Here is a 24,056-nt window from a genome sequence, read left to right on the forward strand (position 1 = left end):
TGTGTGTGTGTGTGTGTGTGTGTGTGTGTTACTGTGTGTGTGTGTGTGTGTGTGTGTTACTGTGTGTGTGTGGTGTGTGTGTGTGTGTGTGTGTTACTGTGTGTGTGTGTGTGTGTGTGTGTGTGTGTTACTGTGTGTGTGTGTGTGTGTGTGTGTGTGTGTGTTACTGTGTGTGTGTGTGTGTGTGTGTGTGTGTGTTACTGTGTGTGTGTGTGTGTGTGTGTGTGTGTGTGTGTGTTACACTGTGTGTGTGTGTGTGTGTGTGTGTGTGTGTGTTACTGTGTGTGTGTGTGTGTGTTACTGTGTGTGTGTGTGTGTGTGTGTTACACTGTGTGTGTGTGTTACACTGTGTGTGTGTTACTGTGTGTGTGTTACACTGTGTGTGTGTTACACTGTGTGTGTGTTACTGTGTGTGTGTTACACTGTGTGTGTGTGTTACTGTGTGTGTGTTACACTGTGTGTGTGTGTGTTACTGTGTGTGTGTGTTACACTGTGTGTGTGTGTTACACTGTGTGTGTGTTACACTGTGTGTGTGTTACACTGTGTGTGTGTGTGTGTGTGTTACACTGTGTGTGTGTTACACTGTGTGTGTGTGTTACTGTGTGTGTGTTACACTGTGTGTGTGTGTGTGTGTGTTACACTGTGTGTGTGTTACACTGTGTGTGTGTGTTACACTGTGTGTGTGTGTTACACTGTGTGTGTGTTACACTGTGCGGTCAGACTGAAGCATCTCTTATGTGTTTAAACTAAATAACTAACGTCCCCTGCAGGCTCTCCAGGCCGACATGGAGCAGGGCCACTGTCACCTGAAGATGCTGCGGGAGAAGACGCAGCGAGCCATGGCGTTCCTGGAGGAGCCCGAGCAGCTGAAGGAGGAAGTGGACAGCCGCCTCCTACAGCTGAAGGAGCTGATGGAAGCTCTGCGGACGGAGCACAGCTCCCTGGAGAAGAGCATCTCGCTCTCTAAAGACTTCATGGATAAATACAAGTCCCAGTCCCAGTGGCTGCTGGAGACCCAGAACCTGCTGGCCTCCAGTGTGGAGCCTAAAGCTGAGCTCTACCAGAAGAAGGCTCAGCTGGCCAAGTACAAGGTGATTCATGTTCCTGCTTATTAATGTTCTCATCCATGTTCCTGCTAATAATATAATAATAATAATAATAATAATAATATATAATGTCTATAATAATAATAATATAATAATAATAATAATAATATAATGTCTATAATAATAATAATAATATAATAATAATGATAATAATAATAAGAATAATATAATACTGATAATATGATAATCTTACTACTCCTCCTTCCTCCTATCTCATCTCTATACTGATACTAATGCTATAATCCTATAATCATGATAAAATCCTATCCTCCTAATAAAATAATTATCATAATCATATTCTTATTATATTATTCTTATTCTTATTTCTTTTATTCTTCTTATTCTTCTTCTTATTTTCTTCTTATTCTTATCTTATTCTGTTTTCTTTTTCAGTCTCATTGTTATTCAGTATCAGGGGCTTGTTGCTTCATCTTTAGTTTTGTGGAAAGTGAAACTAAAGGATTTGTTGCTCTTCTTGGTGCAGACGATCCAGCACACAGTGCAGTCTCATGAGTCCGCGGTGAAGTCGGTGTTTGAGAAAGGAGAAGCGCTGCTGGACTCAGTGCGTGACCCAACCATCAGTGACAACATGAAGAGGCTGCAGACCGACTACCAGGACCTCTGCTCAGCAGCTCAGGTCCGGCCACAACCACAGAGTCCGTGTTGCTGCTGCCGGTGCTGTTGTGTTGAACTCATGTGTGAGTGTGTGTGTTGCAGACTCAGGTCCAGAACCTCGTGGAGTGGGTGAAGGAGCACGAGGACTACAACAGCGAGCTGCAGGAGGTGGAGAAGTGGCTCCTGCAGATGTCCAGCAGGCTGGTCACCTCCGACTCCATGCAGACCAGCGGGATGGAGATGGCCACGCAGCAACTCGCCCGACACAAGGTGCCTGAATAACAGACCACAGTAATGTTTACTTCCTCACACTTCTGATTCACACCTGTGCTACATACTTACTTACCTGTAAAGCTACAACGCACCTTCTTAATCCAGCACGTAGGTTGTTTTACACATCTTTTGTATTCAGTTTGACGCTCCTTCATAACAGTCGGGGTTAAAACTTGTTCACAAAATAACTACTTCTGTTCTTGACTAATATTAATAATGAATATAAACATTCATAACCTTCCAATGTGAGCCGGTTGTTGCTTTTAACAGTCTGTACATTCAGATCCTTTTATTTTAATTTTATACTTAATACTTTTACTCTTTGAATATCCTGCTCTGATCACTTTATCTAATCCTCACGTCTGTCTTTCAGGCCATAATGGAGGAGATTTCCAGTTTCGAGGAGCGTCTCAGCAGCTTGCAGCAGAAAGGAGAAGGTCTGGTGAGCAGCTGCACGGAGCAGGTTCAAGCTAAAATCAGTCAGCAGGTCCAGTCTCACCAGCAGGGAACCAGAGGACAGTTACTCTGCCATCTGCAGCACGGCCCAGCGCGTGAGCTAATCCTACACATCTCTTATTGCTCTTCACCTGGAGACGACCACAGCGTGTTAACAAATACAGAGTCGGGACAGGCCGGGGATTTGAGCAAAAGAAACATACGAGAATTGAGGACTAAAGTTAAAAAAATCACGTAAATGTACTATTTATTTCCCAGAGAAGATCTACGTTTTGACTTTATAATCTCAGATAATCTCAGAGTTTTCTTTCTTAACTGGAGAAATGCTGAGTGTTTCCTCCCCCTCCCCCGGCTCTGTAACACACAGGTCGTCTTCATTCACCTGTCATGATACAAGTGGTGAAGGTGTGGTATGTTGAACAGGTGTACCAGAGTCTGGACCGGGAGCTGCAGAAACACGTGAACCACCAGGACACTCTGCAGCAGAGCCAGACGTGGCTCTGCGCCGTGCAGGAGGAGCTCCAGCTGCACCAGCAGGGACCGTCTGGTCTGCAGGAAGCTCTGAAGCAGGTGACTCACGCAACGCTTGCATGTTGCATGTTTCTGCTCCTGCAAAGCAAGTTCTTCATCTTGTGTCGTAATGAATTTCTTCTGCACACACAGGTGAAGCACTACAGGGCCCTCCAGGAGCAGGCCAGCACCTACCTGGACCTGGTGTGCTCTGTGTGCGACCTGTCTGACGAGGCTGTGAGAGTCACCGCCGCTCACGTCCAGCAGGTCAAACTCACGGTCAGTTACAAATACGGCCTTCAACAAAAACCTTCCAATTATTCACACTCAAGTGTTATCTTCCACATGTTTCATGCTTTAAAACTAGTTTAGATTGAATATGAATATGTTTAATCATTCTAAAGATGACCTGATTATTAATGTTTAATTAAACAAGTATGTTGTGTTTTATGTTTGTTGTATTTTGTATTTTGTCTTAAACACGGATTGTAAATTCATAATAATAATATTCAGGGAAACTTTGATATAGAAGATAATAAAAAATAAAAAGAGAGGTAAATAAATATGTTAAATAATATATGTATCTTATATATGTTTTAGAGATGCTTGTCAGCCTGATCACTTTCCAGGACTTGAATAAAAGAGTCCCATATTTCCTTGAATTCCTTGATTTCCCCTCTGATCACAAAGGTTAATTTTCTTTGTATCACAGTTATTTTATTACACACATAACATGCAGTGTGATTGCAACTCTTCAGTGTTTATGAATATAAATATCTATGGTGACATATCCTGATATAGAAAGTTCAGCACACAGATATTGAGGTTAAGGTGTAAACGTTCCTTCTGCAGATCGAGGAGAGGATGTCCCGTGCTCAGGAGCTGTCGGAGGGCTGGAGGGAGATCAAGGAGCAGAAACAGGATCTGAGCAGTTTGTTCCAGGACACGGAGCAGCAGCTGCTCAGCCTCTCCAGGAGACCTGCAGAGCTGGAGACCAAGATCGCATCAAAACATGCTGCAACAAGCCAAGGTGCAGAGTCCTCTCACATTATTTACATCCTATATTTACATTATTTACATCCTATAATTACATTATTTACATCCTTTATTTACATTATTTACATCCTATATTACATTATTTACATCCTATATTTACATTATTTACATCCTATAATTACATTATTTACATCCTATATTTACATTATTTACATCCTATAATTACATTATTTACATCCTTTATTTACATTATTACATCCTATATTTACATTATTTACATCCTATAATTACATTAGTTACATCCTTTATTTACATTATTTCATCCTTTATTACATTATTTACATCCTATAATTACATTATTTACATCCTATATTTACATTATTTACATCCTATATTTACATTATTTACATCCTATAATTACATTATTTACATCCTATATTTACATTATTTACATCCTTTATTTACATTATTTACAATCCTTTATTTACATTATTTACATCCTAGATTTACATTATTTAACATCCTTTATTTACATTATTACATCCTTATTTACATTATTTACATCCTTTATTTACATTATTTACATCCTATAATTACATTATTTACATCCTATATTTACATTATTTACATCCTTTATTTACATTATTTACATCCTATAATTACATGATTTACATCCTATATTTACATTATTTACATCCTATATTTACATTATTTACATCCTTTATTTACATTATTTACATCCTTTATTTACATTATTTACATCTTTTATTTACATTATTTACATCCTATAATTACATTATTTACATCCTATATTTACATTATTTACATCCTATATGTACATTATTACATCCTATAATTACATTATTTACATCCTATATTTACATTATTTACAAATCCTATATTTACATTATTTACATCTATATTTACATTATTTACATCCTATAATTACATTATTTACATCCTATATTTACATTATTTACATCCTATATTTACATTATTTACATCCTATATTTACATTATTTACATCCTATAATTACATTATTTACATCCTATATTTACATTATTTACATCCTATATTTACATTATTTACATCCTTTATTTACATTATTTACATCCTATATTTACATTATTTACATCCTATATTTACATTATTTACATCCTATAATTACATTATTTACATCCTATATTTACATTATTTACATCCTTTATTTACATTATTTACATCCTATAATTACATTATTTACATCCTATATTTACATTATTTACATCCTATATTTACATTATTTACATCCTTTATTTACATTATTTACATCCGATAATTACATTATTTACATCCTATATTTACATTATTTACATCCTTTATTTACATCCTATATTTACATTATTTACATCCTATATTTACATTATTACATCCTATATCTACATTATTTACATCCTATATTTACATTATTACATCCTATATTTTCATTATTTACACCTATATTTACATTATTTACATCTTTATTTACATCCTATATTTACATTATTTACATCCTGTATTCACATTATTTACATCCTATATTTACATTATTTACATCCTATATTATTTACATTATTTACATCCTATATTATTTACATTATTTACATTATTTACATCCTATATTTACATTATTTACATCCTATATTTACATTATTTACATCCTATATTATTTACATTATTTACAATCCTATATTATTTACATTATTTACATTATTTACATCCTATATTTACATTATTTACATCCTATATTTACATTATTTACATCCTGTATTACATTATTTACATCCTATATTACATTATTACATCCTATATTTACATTATTTACATCCTATATTTACATTATTTACATCCTATATTCACATTATTTACATCCTATATTATTTACATTATTTACATCCTATATTATTTACATTATTTACATCCTGTATTTACATTATTTACATCCTATATTATTTACATTATTTACATCCTATATTTACATTATTTACATCCTATATTTACATTATTTACATCCTATATTTACATTATTTACATCCTGTATTTACATTATTTACATCCTATATTTACATTATTTACATCCTTTATTTACATTATTTACATCCTTTATTTACATTATTTACATCCTTTATTTACATTATTTACATCCTATATTTAAATTATTTATATCCTTTATTTACATTATTTACATCCTTTATTTACATTATTTACATCCTTTATTTACATTATTTACATCCTATATTTACATTATTTACATCCTTTATTTACATTATTTACATCCTATATTTACATTATTTACATCCTATATTTACATTATTTACATCCTATATTTAAATTATTTATATCCTTTATTTACATTATTTACATCCTATATTTAAATTATTTATATCCTATATTTACATTATTTACATCCTTTATTTACATTATTTACATCCTTTATTTACATTATTTACATCCTATATTTACATTATTTACATCCTTTATTTACATTATTTACATCCTATATTTACATTATTTACATCCTATATTTACATTATTTACATCCTATATTTACATTATTTACATCCTTTATTTACATTATTTACATCCTATATTTACATTATTTACATCCTTTATTTAAATAATTTACATCCTTTATTTACATTATTTACATCCTTTATTTACATTATTTACATCCTATATTTACATTATTTACATCCTTTATTTAAATAATTTACATCCTTTATTTACATTATTTACATCCTATATTTACATTATTTACATCCTATATTTACATTATTTACATCCTTTATTTACATTATTTACATCCTATATTTACATTATTTACATCCTTTATTTAAATAATTTACATCCTTTATTTACATTATTTACATCCTATATTTACATTATTTACATCCTTTATTTACATTATTTACATCCTATATTTACATTATTTACATCCTTTATTTAAATAATTTACATCCTTTATTTACATTATTTACATCCTTTATTTACATTATTTACATCCTAATCTAAGTGGCCACTTAGTCCATCAACAATTTGTGTTATAGTCGAGGATAAAAGTATTGAATTAATTTAAATGAAATGAAAGAGCAGCAGATACTCGTCATGTGTATTTTCCACACGCACGCAGTGTTACTGTAGTGTGTTTCTTGCCTCCAGGAGTGCAGCCAGCAGCTGCAGTGTAAGCAGAGCATCCTGACCAAGATGACGGAGACTGTGAGCCGACTGACGGAGGGACAGGACTCCCCGGAGCACGGCGAGCTGCAGCGCCTGGGACACTGCTTGCTGGATCTCTGCAGTCAGGCCTCCAGGCTGCAGAGGCAGAGAGAGGAGGACCTGCAGCGGGCCACAGAGTACCACCACTGCATCACGGCAGTGGAGGCACTGTTTGAGCAGGTCTCCAGAGAGTGGGACAATCTGGCCAGGTGGGTTCAACAATACATCCAAGTTAACATCACATACTTTCTGTTTCTAATAACGGCTGTTTGTTAATATCTTTGATTCCTTCTACACAGTTCAGGGATTGTGAATAAGCTCCGTGTAATTATTCTTATTCTGAAATGTATTCATATCAGGGACCAAAACATTCACCTCAGACAAAAGAAAAGATGATTTGTACCAGATTTAGCTCCTGGCTCCTTTCCATCTGTCGTCCCTGAGCAGCTGAAAGGACGCAATAAAACACAACAACTCCAGGACAGATGGACACAATGACACACTGCACAGGAATAAACACAGAAACACATACAAGTATCACAATATGACTCCATTAAATTACAGCTCACAAGACAAGGTTGTTGAAATCCGTTTGGAAAAAGTCGTAGATCTGTGCAGGTTTAAGTGTTTTACAAGTCTGAGCTCAAAGCCATCATCGCTTTGGAACTCATGTTATTCATTATTCTGAGAAGTTGTATTTGAGTTCTATCATATGTTTCACACAACAGAACGGATGCAGAGAGTTCCTCTCGGCATCTGGAGGCGTTGCGGAGGCTGGCCGTGTCTCTGGAAGAAGAAAAGGGAACTCTGGAGGACCTGAAGGAGCAGAAACAGAAAGTCATCCAACACCTGAACCTGGACGACAAGGAGCTGGTGAAGGAGCAGATCAGCCACTTCGAGCAGCGCTGGGCTCAGATGCAGAACCTGATCAAGAGGAAGGTCCAGGACTCGGTGGTGACCCTGGAGGATATGGGCCAGGTGGAGGCCCGCCTGAGAGAGGCCCGGGACTGGGCGGAGGAGCAGCAGCCGGCCCTGTCTGAGGCCATGAAGATGAGTCCTCCTCCGGAGCTGGCTCAAAGCTTCTTGTTCGACCACCTGAGCATCTGCAGCGAGCTGGAGGCCAAGCAGCTGCTGCTGGCTCAGGCCATGGCCGACTCCGACCGGGTGCTGGCCCGGCTCGGCCTCAGCGAGCGCCAACGTCTCCAGCAGCTCATCGTCCACACGCATCGTGAGGTGGAGTCTCTGAGTGTGAAGGTGAGTTCACTGCCACGTCCTGCTTTAATGGGAACTCTGCAGAACAAGTCAAACCTGCCCGCACAGTTAGAGGCAGCTCATCCTCAACAGATCAGGTGGGACTTCCACATGAAACACATGATGAGGTCCACAAACATCCAACTGCTTTACTTACTTCAGCTCTGCAGATCCTTTTAGATTCAAGGGTTTGATGGATAAAATACTTTTTATTCACAGCTGCAATTTAATGGAATAAACTTCCAACATCTCAAAACTGATTTTTAACCTCAAACTGCTTTATTCTCTGTTTTTACCGATTTTAATCAGACAACAAATTGCCAACGCTTTTCTTTTCTTTTCTTTGACTTTTTTCTCAGAATGTCGACGTGTAATAACTCTCCCTGTGTTGTATATGTTGTGAGTTCAGAGAAATGTGTCATGTTAAAAAGACACTTTCTACATCCTGGTGTTTTTAACTTATATTTGAAGGATGAAGGATTTTAGTCCTCGGACGTCTGGATCTGAAGTTCTCACAGAAACAAGCTGACAGACAGAGACAGACGTTAGCGGCAGCCGAACAGATTGTGTGTTTAATTTGTTTACCTGTCTTCAGGTGAAGGAGTATTACGTGTTTTTTAGGATTGTCTCATAAATGTGTCTCTCTGTCGAAGGTGGTGCAACGCAGGAAACACCTGAGCAAGGCATTCACGGAGAGGACTCAGTTCCTGATGGCTGTGGGTCAGTCCATCTCCTGGGTGCAGCAGAATGAGAAGAAGGCCCAGGCGGAGGAGTACATCGCTCTGTTACCGGATGACCTGGCCAAGCAGGTGCGGACGTGCAGGAACATCCAGAGCAGCCTGAAAGCCTATCAGAGCGAGCTGACCTCGCTGTGGTCTCAGGGCAGGGACCTGATGAGGGACGCCAGCGAGGAGGAGAGGAACGAGATCCTCACAAAGCTGCAGGAGCTGCAGAACATCTTCGACAAAACGTTACACCGCTGTGGCCAGAAGCTGCAGGAGCTCGAAAAAGTTCTTGTTTCCAGAAAGTATTTCAAGAGTGATTTAGAGAAAATATGCCTGTGGATAAAACAAGCCGATATCGTCACCTTCCCTGAAATCAACCTGATGGTGGGAGACGTTGAACTCGACGCGCAGCTGCTTAAATATCAGCACATAGTGGAGCAGGCCATCGAGTACGAGAATCTCCTCCTGATTGTGGAGAGAGCCGGCCAGGAGATACTGCCCAGTCTGAATGAAGTGGACCACTGCTATCTGGATGAGAAGCTCAATACGCTGCCTCAGCAATACAACAGCATATTAGCTCTCGCCAAAGAGAAGCAGGAGAAGATCCAGCAGGCCATCCTCACCAGGAACGAGTACACCTCCTTCATAGACGTCACCCACAAGGCCCTGATGGAGCTGGAGGAGCAGTTCAATCATCTGGGCAGTCAGCCTGTGGGGCTGCAGACCGAGGAGGTGGTCAGTCTGCAGAGCGACTACAGAGCCATCCAGGCGGACCTGAGCGGCCTGGGCCTGGCCGTGAGCGAGCTCAACCAGAAGAAGGAGGGCTTTCGTAGCACGGGGCAACCCTGGCGCCCCGAGGAGACGACGCAGCTGGTGAGCCTGTACAACGGCCTGAAGAGGCTGGTGGAGCAGAAAGTGGAGCACCTGGAGGAAACCCTGGAGTCGTTCGAGGATCACAAGGCGATGGCCATGCAGGTGGACTCTGAGTTGAAGGCCACCAAAGAGCAGCTGGTGAAGGTGAGCGCAGAGACGCAGTCAGCGGAGGAGCGGCTGAAGAACTACCACACTCTGGCGGGGAGTCTCCAGAGCGCCAACTCTCACCTGTCCAGGCTCATGGAGCAGATGGACACTCTTGCTCCCCGCGTGGAGCAGGCAGCACAAGATGCCTCCAAGGAGCAGGTGGTGCTGTGGCAGGACGAGCTGCGCTCTCTGCAGGCCGCAGTCGGGGATCTGATCGAGGAGTGCGAGAACAGGTTTGTCCAGAGCAAAGACTTTGAGACGGAGATGAAGAGGACTCTGGACTGGCTGCAGCAGGTCCGGGATGACCTGGGCTGCGCTATCATTGTGGATGTGAGGGTGGAGAAGGTGCAGGAGGAGATCAGGAAGCAGCAGATCATGCAGGAGGAGGTGCAGTCCAGACTGAGAATAGTGGCTGCTCTCAGCAGCCGGGAGAAGCAACAATACATCAGCGCCAACGAGCTCGTCCCCGCACACGTAGATACGAGCCTGGAGGAGATGGCCAAGCTGCAGGCAGACGTGCAGAAAGCTCTGAGCTCCAAACAGGTGGGACGAGAACATGAGATGTTCTATAAAACATGGTCATCGTGTTATATGTCATAAAGCTGCAACAAGTCGCCTGTCAACAGAAAAAGAAGTTGAGTTATTTTTCATGCAAAATACCAAATCCAGAAAATGTCTCAAATATGGAAATATAAGTTAATAATAGACCTATTATTATTATTATTATTATTATTATTATTAAACCTATACAAAGGGGAAAATGTCAAATAAATAAATGAACACCTGTATATAAATTCAAAAAGAAAATAATATTTAATGTTTTTAAACAGAATCTGTGTTTTTATACTTTTATTATTTTATTTTATTTTGTTAAAGATTACTCTGGAGGAAGCCCTGGGCCTGTGTCAGAAGTACCACTTCAGGATGCAGTCGGCCTGCGAGTGGCTGGAGGACGCCGTGTCCTTCCTGCAGCAGGCCAGCCTGGGCGTGGATGTAGAGAACTACGAGGAGTGTCTCCGGGAGCAGGGGGACATCATGGCCACGGAGCAGGAGTTCCTCATCCACCTGGAGGAGCTGCAGGCTCTGCTGCCTCCGCTGCAGAACCTGCTCAACCCAACAGCCAGGGAGCAGCTCCACGTGAGCGTGGGCTCAGCCCGGCAGAGAGGCGCGGAGGTCCGGGACCAGCTGCAGTGTCACCAAGAGGTCCTTCAGAGGTACTGGGGACAAGAGGGGGGTGCACGTCAGAGTTCAGACGGATTCAGGAGCAGCTGATGGAGAACAACAGCTACGGCAACATCAGTTCTTCCCTCAACCCTTGTGCACGTGTAATGCACGTGACGATGCAGAAAGTGTGATAATAATGTGTGATTTTGATATTTATTGTGTTTTCCTCAGCTGTGTGGCTCAGTGGAAGTCGTACCAGGAGGCGCGGCAGACGGTCATCGAGCTCATGAATGAGGCTGAGAAGAAACTGACTGAATTCTCCACCGCGAAGGCAGCGACCAGCCAAGAGGCAGAAGACAAGCTGTGCAGCCACCGGGTATGAGAGGCCCAGACTAAAAGCCCTTGTGCTGCTTCTTTGCACTGAGCTTATTCATTGTCTCTTCGTGTTTCAGTCCCTCGTCTTGCTGGTGAACGGCTTCCAGGAGAAGCTGAGCGGCCTGGAGGAGCAGGCTGCTCAGCTGGAGCTGGTGGGGAGCGACGCCAGCAAGGCCACCATCAGCCGCTCCATGACCACGGTGTGGCAGCGCTGGACACGACTGCGCAGCGTGGCCCGGGGACGAGAGAGAGTGCTGGAGGACACGGCACAGGACTGGAGGACTTTCAGAGAGAAGGTACACAGACACATGTAATAAAATACATGCTGCAAGAATCTGAGTCTTTCACCTGCAGCTGAACTGTAGTAATGTTTCTGCAGATGGTGAAGGTGCGAGCCGTCTCCGATGAGCTGCAGAGCCGTTTCCCTGACAGCGCCGTGGAGAAGGCTTCCAAAGCCACGCTGCAGTCTCTGCTGGACCAGCACGACCTGCTCAGCCAGGACTTGGAGAGAGAGCTGTCGTCGCTCACGCTGCTGCGGCAGTACGCCCTCAGCCTGCTGCACGACGTGGAGGTGCCCTCCCCCACCACCGAGCAGGACGAGCTGCCGAGTCTGAAGGAGATCAGAGCTGTGCAGGACCAGATGGAGAGGTAGGGACCAGATGGAGGGACCAGGTGGAGAGGTAGGGACCAGGTGGGGGGACCAGGTGGAGAGTTAGGGACCAGGTGGAGGGACCAGGTGGAGCGGTAGGGACCAGGTGGAGGGACCAGGTGAAGAGGTAGGAACCAGGTGGAGGGACCAGGTGGAGAGGTAGGGACCAGATGCAGGGACCAGGTGGAGAGGTAGGGACCAGGTGGAGGGACCAGGTGGAGAGGTAGGGACCAGGTGGAGAGGTAGGGACCAGATGCAGGGACCAGGTGGGAGGTAGGGACCAGATGGAGGAACCAGGTGGAGAGGTAGGGACCAGGTGTAGAGGTAGGGACCAAATGTAGGGACCAGGTGGGGAGGTAGAGACCAGATGGAGGGACCCGGTGGATTGGTAGGGACCAGATGTAGGGACCAGATGGAGGGACCAGGTGGATTGGTAGGGACCAGATGTAGGGACCAGGTGGAGAGGTAGGGACCAGATGTAGGGACCAGGTGGAGAGGTAGGGACCAGATGTAGGGACCAGGTGGATTGGTAGGGACCAGATGTAGGGACCAGGTGGAGAGGTAGGGACCAGATGTAGGGACCAGGTGGATTGGTAGGGACCAGATGTAGGGACCAGGTGGATTGGTAGGGACCAGATGTAGGGACCAGGTGGAGAGGTAGGGACCAGATGGAGGGACCAGGTGGAGAGGTAGGGACCAGGTGGAGAGGTAGGGACCAGATGGAGGGACCAGGTGGAGAGGTAGGGACCAGGTGGAGAGGTAGGGATCAGAGAGGGTGCATACCTGTCAACCCTTCCGTTTTTCCCCGATGTCCTCCCGTTTAAATATTTTCCCATAATTATCCTGTATTATTTACCTTTCAAAAATAAAAATAGGCCTAATTTTAAAAAGTGTACAGTGTCTTCCGATAGAGCAGGTGGCAGTATTATGTTTAACTTTAGCTGAAAAACGTTACCCGCCAGTAAACACACAGAAGAAGAAAACAGGAACAATAACACAGAAGAAGAAGACGAGAACATATGGATGAGAGTCACAGTGAACGGGAGAGAGATGGAGACGCAGCTGTACCTGTTGTAAAACAAAAGCCACACAACTAAAAAAAACACAAAAAATAAATATTGCATGGTTAGCAACATTGTTGTTTTATTTACAGTGACAAGGCGAGGGGCCGTGTTCCCACAATTGGGATTGAGTGAGGATGGACGGAGTCCGTCAGAAACTTTCCCTTATTTTGAAATTCCAATGTTGACAGGTATGAGAGGGTGGGTCCAGGTGGAGGGACCAGAAGGACCTGAAGACATCTGAGCCGTTGTTTTAGTGGAGAGAAACTGTGGAACCCTCTCACAGTGATCTGTCAAATTCATCACAATGTTTATTTTATTTCTCATGCAGATTAGCATCTAATTATTATTACATCATTGATATTATGGTTTTATCGTAGTCTTAAAAAGATTTCCACATGTTGTCATGTGTGAAAACTCTTTAGGCCGAGAGCCTTCAGGACACGCGTGCACCACGTGTACAGAATACATCTCTCTCTGTCCCTGCAGCCTGCTCACACAGTCGCGGCTGAAGCGCGCTCAGACAGCGCAGGAGCTGAGGGACAGAGAGGAGGTGGAGAAGGAGCTCAGCGTGGTGAAAGCCTGGATCCAGGAGAGCAGGGAGCTGCTGCTCAACCCCACGCCTGACATCGACTCTCTGCTGCAGGAGCTGGAGGTATGACTCTCATCTAAACACACACACACACACACACACACACACACTCTGACCCCCGGTGGGAGAGAAGTCACTCCTCCCTTTGTTTCCACAGGTTGTGCATGGAGAAGTGATCACGTACCGTCAGAATGTGGATAAGTTAGCGGAGCAGCAGCAGAGCAAGTACCTGGACCTCTACACCATCCTGCCCTCTGAGATCTCCATGCAGCTGGCCGAGGTCTCTCTGGCGTTGGGCGCCATCGAGGATCAGGTGCTGCGCCATTTAACGAGCTTTCAATGTCAATCAGAGAGTCTGAGCTGCACAGGCAGCACGCAGCGGCAGAGGATAACTATAGCATATATATATATATATATATATATATATATATATAGTAAAGCAGTGATCACCACATATATAACTTATTAATGAAGCTCACCTGGAATAAAAAGAAACTTTAAATACATAAATACACAGAAATAAAATGAATAGTTAAAATAAATGTAATAATAATTTATTATTGAATGTACAGCTTGTAAAAAGAAGGTGATTATAAACATCATAATGAAATAGTGATAATGACATTAAAGATAATGAACCTAACTTATAATAAAGGAAACATTAAATATGTTTATTTTATCCCAAATGTTAAATAAAGAGACGAACACATGTAATAAATGAGCAGCACCATAATAAAGTATATATTGCACTACAGTGGTTCCCGTCTCTTCAGTCATTAGTTGACGCTGGTTGTTTGCAGGTTCTGTCGAGAGAGAGAGAAATCCAGAGAACGCGGGAGATCAAAGAAGACTTCAGCTCCAGGATCCACGACGTCTCCGAGAAGCTCAAAGCAGTTTCTGACAAATTCAAGGAGAAGTCTCCTGATGTTGATCACGCCAAAGAAGAAGTCAAGGTGAGTTCAAGTTCCACTGTCATTCATGTTGTCAGTCCATGAAGTTACACATGTTGCCCCCCCTCAGAGCCTGGCGGAGGACCTGGACGGCTGCGGTCGAACGCTCTCCGAGCTGGACGCCGCCGTTCAGGAGTTTGGCCGCAGGAACCCGCTGCTGGCCAAACAGCTGAGTGACGCCATCAGCAAACTGTCAGAGATGCACCACCACACGACGCGGCTCGCAGACTGCAGGAACAACTGGCTCAAGAAGGTACACATTTATCTTTCCATCTATTTATTTATTCATTTTTTCATTTAGCAAATATCAACCAAACATTTGTTCGTCTCTCATACAATTTTCTTTTTTTCAACATGAAAGATAATAATTAGTAATGAGATACTACACATGGAGTACATATACGTATGCCGGTGCCCTTTAATGTGTATATTTGTACACACAGGCTGTCTGCTATCTCGACGAGTACAACGAGATGCTGGACTTCATCGTGAGGTGGTCGGAGAAAGCTAAAAGCCTGGTGAGGGCCAACATCATCTGGAACTCCTCTGTGCACCTGCAGGAGCAGATACGCATGTACCAGGTGAGTCGGGCGGAGACGACCTCTTCAAATACGAGAATGAACTGATTAGATCTTGGAGGTCAAAGGTCACTGTGACTTCACAAACTCATACGCTAATTATGGATGAAACGACGAAGGGACGTTGGACCTGAGCGGCTCTGATGTCTGTAGTCGCCCTGCGGCTGTCATATCTAATAAATATCTATTCTTCATGTGCTTTAGAGAAGGAAAGATGTAAGGAAAGAGCTTCCACACACTGTTCATGCATACACAGCGTTCAGTCACTGCTTGTGTCCCTGGTGCTTCAGGCTGTCCTCCGGGAGTCTCGGGAGCTGCATGGAGATCTGGAGTCGATGGCAGAGAAAGTGGAGCTCCTGTCTGAGGTGCTGCAGGTGGAGTCTCTGAGCCAGCAGGTCTGTGAACTCAGTCGACACACCGAGGAGCTCCAGCAGTGCATGAAGACGCGGCTGCAGAGCCTGGAAGATGCAGATAAGGTGCAGACTAATGCTTGTATCATACTCTCCCTGAAGGAGTGGTAGTCCTTAGACCTTGCTGAATATTGTGCCTGCTGTATTTCATGTGCTCAGAGTATGGAGGCCCTGGAGTGTGAGGTGAAGGCGCTGCATGTTGCTCTGGAGCAGGTCCAGGCCACTCTCACTTCCCCAGAGTTGGCGCGGCAGAGCCTCAAAGAGCAGCTGGCTCAGAGACAGGTAACCACAGCACATTCAGAGCACCGGTCAGACAGCCCCTTGCTTTGCACATTAAACACCATGTACACTGTGTCTGTCTGCAGCGTCTGCTGGCAGATATGGAGAGCTTCAAGCAGCAGGTGCAGGCCGTGCAGCTGTGTCAGAGCTCGCTGCGGGTCCCCGAGGAAGTGATGCCCAACCTGGCCATCTGCCGCACGGCGCTGCGGCTGCAGCAGGAGGCCAGTCAGCTGCAGCACGTGGCCATTCAGCAGTGCAACATCCTGCAGGTGCAGTAGGGGGCGCTGCTGCTGCAGCTCAGTGACAGCATGTTGCACTCTGACACAACATTTGATTTGATTAGAAGTCTCAGTGACGTCTGATTGTTGTCTTTTACATCCTATTATTCCATCTTAATATGTCTTATATAAAGTTGTACATATAAACATCAGTCTTTGTGAAGTCTGCACAACATTGTCCCTCTAACAGTAAGTGTCTGTATCCAGGAGGCAGTGGTGCAGTACGAGCAGTATGAGCAGGAAGTGAGAGACCTGCAGGGTCTGATAGAAGAAGCTCACCGCGTCATTCAGGACCGACCGATCCCCACCAACAACATCCAGGAGCTGCAGGCGCAGATCCTCCACCACGAGGTGCAACACTCGCTGCACCTTCTCTGACATCATCTGTGTAACACAGGCACAACAAATAAAGTGTTTGTCATGAACAAGCTTCACAGAGTCCTGCTGACCCACTGATCTGCAACATTACAGTTCATCTGTTGACTAGTTCACTTCCACTTCTTCTTCTCTGTTTCCTCAGAACTGCATAATAAGTTGCACATTTTGTGTTTCTTTGAATAGGAACTGGCCCAGAAGATCAAAGGTTACCAGGAGCAGATCGCCTCCCTGAACTCTAAATGCAAGATGCTGGCAGTGAAGGCCAAACACGCCACTATGCTGCTGACTGTGAGTGACGTGGAGGGGCTGCCAGAGGGGCTGCAGGAGCCGGACGCAGAGAAATCTAAGAAATGTTCGGCGCAGGCCCTCGTGGTAAGAGAACGTCAGGGTGCTGACGGAGCTCAATCACACCTTCTGCTGTTTCTTTGCCTGCTTTTCAGATTAGGTGCATAGTGCCACTTTCATAGCATTAATGTTTCCCGCTCTCTGCACGTGTGCTCCTGTGTCGATGTTCCCCGCCTGGCGTGTCAGATGACGGCGGGCCGCTGTCACACCCTGCTGTCTCCTGTGACGGAGGAGTCTGGGGAGGAGGGCGCCAACAGCGAGGTGTCTTCTCCTCCTGTGTGCCGCTCTCCCTCGCCCATCACATATACTGAGCCTACTATGACCAAGGTACCTGCCAGTCAGCAGAAACACACACATTGTTCTTTCTTTTGCAGTAATCTTTGTTCTCCGTCACCTTTCACTCTCAATCAGCTGCAACTAACTCTCATTCATGTGTTTGTTATTGTCTCTGTTCGTAGTTGTTTGGTCTGTAAAGAGTTAGAAAAGGATGAAAAATGTTCAGATTAATATCATAAAGAAAGTAGAAGATCTTCACATTTAAGAAGCTGGAATCAGAGAATTTAATTAATAACAAACTGATTAATCGATTATCAAAACACTTGCTGATAAAGTAAACAGCTGACAAGTAATCGATTAATCTGTGCAGCTCAACTTAACATATTATCCAGAGTTTGTGAACTCATGAACAAACCAACTCAATATGACCAACAAAGATTATGATTATAGAAATATTTATTTTATTTACCTGCTGATGTGTGGATGTCTTTCAGACGGGAAGAGGAACTCTCACCAGAGCTCCGATCCAAGAACTATACGACCCGACGTTCGAGTCTGTGGGCAACCTGGACGACCTGCAGCGCTCCTGGGAGACTCTGAAGAACGTGGTGAGTGAATAATGATGAGTGGTGGTGAGATGAGGCTCATGTTTCAGGACTAACACCTCGTCTCCCACAGATCAGTGAGAAGCAGCGCTCTCTGTATGAAGCTCTGGAGAAGCAGCAGCACTACCAGGGCTCCCTGCAGTCCATCTCCTCCAGCATGGAGGCTCTGGAGGCCCGGCTGAGCGAACCTCTGCAGGCCGACCGCAGCCCCGACAGCCACGTGAAGGCGCACCAGGTCAGTCTCACAGGAGAGTTACTGTCATCAAGTCATGTCTGTATGTTCATCTCTCTATCACATATATGTATATATATATATTTATATATATATATAAATAACACATTATGTAATAACAATATGTACAAAATGTAAAACCTTTACACATATGTAATAACACCTGCATTTTGTAATAAACAGCCTGAACACCTTTTGTAATGAATTACCTATTGCAGTGTTTATTACAAAATGTGTGAGTTGTAATTTAATTTAGAGTCTGCAGTAGAGTCTGCAGTAGAGTCTGCAGTAGAGTCTGCAGTATAGTCTGCAGTAGAGTCTGCAGTAGAGTCTGCAGTATAGTCTGCAGTAGAGTCTGCAGTATAGTCTGCAGTATAGTCTGCAGTATAGTCTGCAGTAGAGTCTGCAGTAGAGTAGAGTCTGCAGTAGAGTCTGCAGTAGAGTCTGCAGTAGAGTCTGCAGTAGAGTCTGCAGTAGAGTCCGCAGTAGAGTCTGCAGTAGAGTCTGCAGTAGAGTCTGCAGTAGAGTCTGCAGTAGAGTCTGCAGTAGAGTCTGCAGTATAGTCTGCAGTAGAGTCTGCAGTAGAGTCTGCAGTATAGTCTGCAGTAGAGTCTGCAGTAGAGTCTGCAGTATAGTCTGCAGTATAGTCTGCAGTATAGTCTGCAGTATAGTCTGCAGTAGAGTCTGCAGTAGAGTCTGCAGTATAGTCTGCAGTATAGTCTGCAGTATAGTCTGCAGTAGAGTCTGCAGTATAGTCTGCAGTATAGTCTGCAGTATAGTCTGCAGTAGAGTCTGCAGTAGAGTCTGCAGTAGAGTCTGCAGTAGAGTCTGCAGTATAGTCTGCAGTAGAGTCTGCAGTATAGTCTGCAGTATAGTCTGCAGTATAGTCTGCAGTATAGTCTGCAGTATAGTCTGCAGTAGAGTCTGCAGTAGAGTTTGCAGTAGAGTCTGCAGTATAGTCTGCACTAGAGTCTGCAGTAGAGTCTGCAGTAGAGTCTGCAGCATAGTCTGCAGCATAGTCTGCAGTAGAGTATGTAGTAGAGTTTGCAGCAGAGTTTGCAGTAGAGTAGTAGAGTCTGCAGTAGAGTCCGCAGTAGAGTCCGCAGTAGAGTATGCAGTAGAGTCTGCAGTAGAGTCTGCAATAGAGTCTGCAGTAGAGTCTGCAGTAGAGTCTGCACTAGAGTCTGCACTAGAGTCTGCACTAGAGTTTGCAGTAGAGTCCGCAGTAGAGTCTGCAGTAGAGTCTGCAGTAGAGTCCGCAGTAGAGTCCGCAGTAGAGTCTGCAGTAGAGTCTGCAGTAGAGTCTGCAGTAGAGTCCGCAGTAGAGTCTGCAGTAGAGTCTGCACTAGAGTCTGCAGTAGAGTCTGCAGTAGAGTATGCAGTAGAGTATGCAGTAGAGTCTGCAGTAGAGTCTGCACTAGAGTCTGCACTAGAGTCTGCACTAGAGTCTGCAGTAGAGTCTGCAGTAGAGTCTGCAGTAGAGTCTGCACTAGAGTCTGCAGCAGAGTTTGCAGTAGAGTCCGCAGTAGAGTATGCAGTAGAGTCCGCAGTAGAGTATGCAGTAGAGTCTGCAGTATAGTCTGCAGTAGAGTCTGCAGTAGAGTCTGCAGTAGAGTCCGCAGTAGAGTATGCAGTAGAGTCTGCAGTATAGTCTGCAGTAGAGTCTGCAGTAGAGTATGCAGTAGAGTCTGCAGTAGAGTCCGCACTAGAGTCTGCACTAGAGTCTGCAGTATAGTCTGCAGTAGAGTCTGCACTAGAGTCTGCAGTAGAGTCTGCAGTAGAGTCTGCACTAGAGTCTGCAGCAGAGTTTGCAGTAGAGTCCGCAGTAGAGTATGCAGTAGAGTCCGCAGTAGAGTATGCAGTAGAGTCTGCAGTATAGTCTGCAGTAGAGTCTGCAGTAGAGTCCGCAGTAGAGTATGCAGTAGAGTCTGCAGTATAGTCTGCAGTAGAGTCCGCAGTAGAGTATGCAGTAGAGTCTGCAGTAGAGTCTGCAGTATAGTCTGCAGTAGAGTCCGCAGTAGAGTCTGCAGTATAGTCTGCAGTAGAGTCTGCAATAGAGTCTGCAGTAGAGTCTGCAGTAGAGTCTGCAGTAGAGTTTGCAGTAGAGTCTGCGGCCTGTAACACCTGCAGTGGCTCCCTGCAGGGTCTGATCGCAGAGATTCAGAGCGCGCAGGAGGAGATCGACGTGCTGCAGACGAGCTTCACTGAGGATCTGGCCTTCGATGCTGCGGACTCGGACGTGGCCGACCAGCTGGCCATGCACTCGTCTCTCGCTGTGTTAGCCGAGAGGATGGCCACCATCCACATGAAGGCCTCAGGCAAACAGCAGATACTGGAGGTACGTCATGACTGAACACAGATATACACGTCACCAATTTGACACTTAAATTTCCTTCCTTTCCTTCATTTTATATATATATATATATGTGACCAGCTGTTGTCCATCATGCTCACTGTGTAAAGACTGTAAAGTGCAAAGACACGGCGGCCGCAGGTAAGATTTCTAAATGAAGCATGCAGCCTGAAGAGGATGTGAGCCACATCATGTATTTCAGTTCAAAGTCAGAATTTGGACATTAAACTCATTAAATTAAATATCTTTTAAATAGTTTGAGTTTAAAGTTAGAATTTTTTTTTTTTTTTAACTGGAACATTTTTTATTAGACTTCTGACTTACATGTGGTTACAATATGAAACATGAAATAAGTGATATGATAATACACAAGTGTGCAAACACTGCAAGAGAACAAAGAGCTTCACAAATATTCAAGGTTTTTAATTTAAGACAAAATACATTTTCAGTTTGACTTCAACAAAGAAAAGGAAAGATGCATCTCTACATAGTTCATACGTACCTCAGAAATATACAACTGTGAGAAAATCCATCCATAACTAACAGCTGCTCTTTATTGATGGATGACATTTATTTCTGTGTCACTGCATTGTGATGCTGAGCCGTGTGTCTTCAGGAGCGCATCAGTGAGCGTCTGGAGGGGCAGCAGCAGGAACAGGCCGTGCAGCTCCTGCACTGCCAGGCAGGAGATCTGGAGCGCTGGCTAAGCACAATGAGCCTCACCGCCTCCTTCATGCTGGAGGAGCAATCTGCAGAGGAGACGGAGCAGCTCGCTGAGTGTCAGGTGTTACAGAGCCCCCTGTGTGTTACAGAGTCCCCTGTGTGTTACAGAGTCCCCTGTGTGTTACAGAGTCCCCTGTGTGTCACCTGTGTGTCACAGAGTCCCCTGTGTGTCACAGAGTCCCCTGTGTGTCACCTGTGTGTTACAGAGTCCCCTGTGTGTCACAGAGTCCCCTGTGTGTCACAGAGTCCCCTGTGTGTCACCTGTGTGTTACAGAGTCCCCTGTGTGTCACAGAGTCCCCTGTGTGTTGTGTTACAGAGTCCCCTGTGTGTTACAGAGTCCCCTGTGTGTTACAGAGTCCCCTGTGTGTCACAGAGTCCCCTGTGTGTTACAGAGTCCCCTGTGTGTTACAGAGTCCCCTGTGTGTTACAGAGTCCCCTGTGTGTCACCTGTGTGTTACAGAGTCCCCTGTGTGTCACAGTCCCCTGTGTGTCACAGAGTCCCCTGTGTGTTACAGAGTCCCCTGTGTGTCACCTGTGTGTTACAGAGTCCCCTGTGTGTCACCTGTGTGTTACAGAGTCCCCTGTGTGTCACAGAGTCCCCTGTGTGTTACAGAGTCCCCTGTGTGTCACAGAGTCCCCTGTGTGTTACAGAGTCCCCTGTGTGTTACAGAGTCCCCTGTGTGTTACAGAGTCCCCTGTGTGTTACAGAGTCCCCTGTGTGTTACAGAGTCCCCTGTGTGTTACAGAGTCCCCTGTGTGTCACTAGACAGCAGCAATAACTTGTTTAGAGGAATTCTGTATTTTGTTATTGCTCTGCTGAATATTCTGCCTCCAACTCGTCTCCTGTGAGACGAGAGGAAACATGAGAACATGAGAGTGTGTGTGTGTAACTGTGTGTGTAGATGTAAACTCTCCACAGCTACATTACATAACGCCTCATGTACATATTAAACACTTGTAATATAAACTTGTGTTGATGTGAGTCATGAAGTGGGGAAGCTTCATGATATCTGTGAGTTACCTGTTTGACCCTGTTCACCTTATGATTGTGTATATCTGCGTGGACTGCAGTTCTGTATTTAAGGTGTTATTATTTTGGATTGTTTACATCCGTCCTTTGCTTCATGTTTAGTTTCCATGAAGACATGCGGAGCATCAGGACTTCAGTGTGTAAACAGGAGCATTAGTTGAGCTTCACACGCTGCAGCACTGCTCTTAAGCAGATTATGCAGACGTCTCTGTTTGACAGTTGGCAGCGCAGGACGGAGCAGTCGGGAGGGGGGGGCTGTCGGACCATTAATAGATCTGGCTGCGGGGATTGGTGCTGGTGACAAAGCTGCTAGAATATCCAAGTAGGTGAATCCTGGAGAGTTAGTGAAGCTAACAATAGCACAGTGGTGATGCTATTAGAAAACAAAGTTGGAACAGCGTTGACGCTCCGCAGTGAGGAGCTGCCTGTGAGCATGTGTGCTGTGAGAGCAGCGTGAAGGATTAGTGTGCTGCTCAGGAGGCGAGGCCGGAGGGCAGCCCGAGGATGAGAGGCGAGGGTCAGCTCCCCCTGTGCTGCGGCCGGGGCAGGCTGCTGCTGTAGGGGCTTTGTGTGAGAGCTGGGGGGTCACACCATGTTTGAGCTGGCCTGTCTCCTCCTGCTGCTGCAGAACATGCTGCTGGAGATCGAGGAGAAGGCGCTCGCCCTGTCTGAGCTCACCATGCACAGCGAGAACCTGCTGCTGGAGGGCCGGACGGAGACCAGGCAGGAGGCGGAGCTGCTGGCCGGGAAGATACGCATGTTGAAGGGCAGCCTGCTGGAGCTGCAGAGGATGCTGCAAGACAAGCAGAGCAACATCCAGGTGAGCTGCTCCAGGCTAGTCCCTGAACCTCTCACTGTACACCTGATGTCAGGCTAGTCCCTGAACCTCTCACTGTTCACCTGATGTTAGGCTAGTCCCTGAACCTCTCACTGTACACCTGATGTTAGGCTAGTCCCTGAACCTCTCACTGTACACCTGATGTCAGGCTAGTCCCTGAACCTCTCACTGTTCACCTGATGTTAGGCTAGTCCCTGAACCTCTCACTGTACACCTGATGTTAGGCTAGTCCCTGAACCTCTCACTGTTCACCTGATGTTAGGCTAGTCCCTGAACCTCTCACTGTTCACCTGATGTTAGGCTAGTCCCTGAACCTCTCATTGTACACCTGATGTTAGGCTAGTCCCTGAACCTCTCACTGTACACCTGATGTTAGGCTAGTCCCTGAACCTCTCACTGTACACCTGATGTTAGGCTAGTCCCTGAACCTCTCACTGTACACCTGATGTTAGGCTAGTCCCTGAACCTCTCACTGTACACCTGATGTTAGGCTAGTCCCTGAACCTCTCACTGTTCACCTGATGTTAAACTAGTCCCTGAACCTCTCACTGTACACCTGATGTTAGGCTAGTCCCTGAACCTCTCACTGTACACCTGATGTTAGGCTAGTCCCTGAACCTCTCACTGTACACCTGATGTTAGGCTAGTCCCTGAACCTCTCACTGTACACCTGATGTTAGGCTAGTCCCTGAACCTCTCACTGTACACCTGATGTTAGGCTAGTCCCTGAACCTCTCACTGTACACCTGATG

At 44.6% G+C, this 24,056-nt stretch overlaps 1 protein-coding gene across 1 annotated transcript in view; it reads left to right on the forward strand.

Moving 5' to 3' along the window:
- The window catches only part of syne1b (spectrin repeat containing, nuclear envelope 1b), a 124,453-nt gene that overhangs the window by 65,261 nt on the left and 35,136 nt on the right, over nucleotides 1–24,056 (forward strand). Inside the window, exons 83-105 of the mRNA XM_029426616.1 lie at nucleotides 7,135–7,400; nucleotides 7,920–8,445; nucleotides 9,096–10,730; nucleotides 11,064–11,401; nucleotides 11,583–11,727; nucleotides 11,804–12,022; nucleotides 12,106–12,374; nucleotides 13,926–14,091; nucleotides 14,186–14,341; nucleotides 14,829–14,981; nucleotides 15,049–15,231; nucleotides 15,422–15,559; nucleotides 15,847–16,032; nucleotides 16,126–16,248; nucleotides 16,332–16,514; nucleotides 16,731–16,874; nucleotides 17,085–17,273; nucleotides 17,433–17,573; nucleotides 18,017–18,130; nucleotides 18,201–18,362; nucleotides 20,503–20,697; nucleotides 21,329–21,496; nucleotides 23,095–23,286. Coding sequence (XP_029282476.1) covers nucleotides 7,135–7,400; nucleotides 7,920–8,445; nucleotides 9,096–10,730; nucleotides 11,064–11,401; nucleotides 11,583–11,727; nucleotides 11,804–12,022; nucleotides 12,106–12,374; nucleotides 13,926–14,091; nucleotides 14,186–14,341; nucleotides 14,829–14,981; nucleotides 15,049–15,231; nucleotides 15,422–15,559; nucleotides 15,847–16,032; nucleotides 16,126–16,248; nucleotides 16,332–16,514; nucleotides 16,731–16,874; nucleotides 17,085–17,273; nucleotides 17,433–17,573; nucleotides 18,017–18,130; nucleotides 18,201–18,362; nucleotides 20,503–20,697; nucleotides 21,329–21,496; nucleotides 23,095–23,286 — 5,991 coding nt within the window. The remainder of the gene's footprint in view (nucleotides 1–7,134; nucleotides 7,401–7,919; nucleotides 8,446–9,095; nucleotides 10,731–11,063; nucleotides 11,402–11,582; nucleotides 11,728–11,803; nucleotides 12,023–12,105; nucleotides 12,375–13,925; nucleotides 14,092–14,185; nucleotides 14,342–14,828; nucleotides 14,982–15,048; nucleotides 15,232–15,421; nucleotides 15,560–15,846; nucleotides 16,033–16,125; nucleotides 16,249–16,331; nucleotides 16,515–16,730; nucleotides 16,875–17,084; nucleotides 17,274–17,432; nucleotides 17,574–18,016; nucleotides 18,131–18,200; nucleotides 18,363–20,502; nucleotides 20,698–21,328; nucleotides 21,497–23,094; nucleotides 23,287–24,056) is intronic.

This window comes from Cottoperca gobio, unplaced genomic scaffold, assembly GCF_900634415.1.
Source record: "Cottoperca gobio unplaced genomic scaffold, fCotGob3.1 fCotGob3_212arrow_ctg1, whole genome shotgun sequence".
Classification (NCBI taxonomy): Eukaryota; Metazoa; Chordata; class Actinopteri; order Perciformes; family Bovichtidae; genus Cottoperca; species Cottoperca gobio.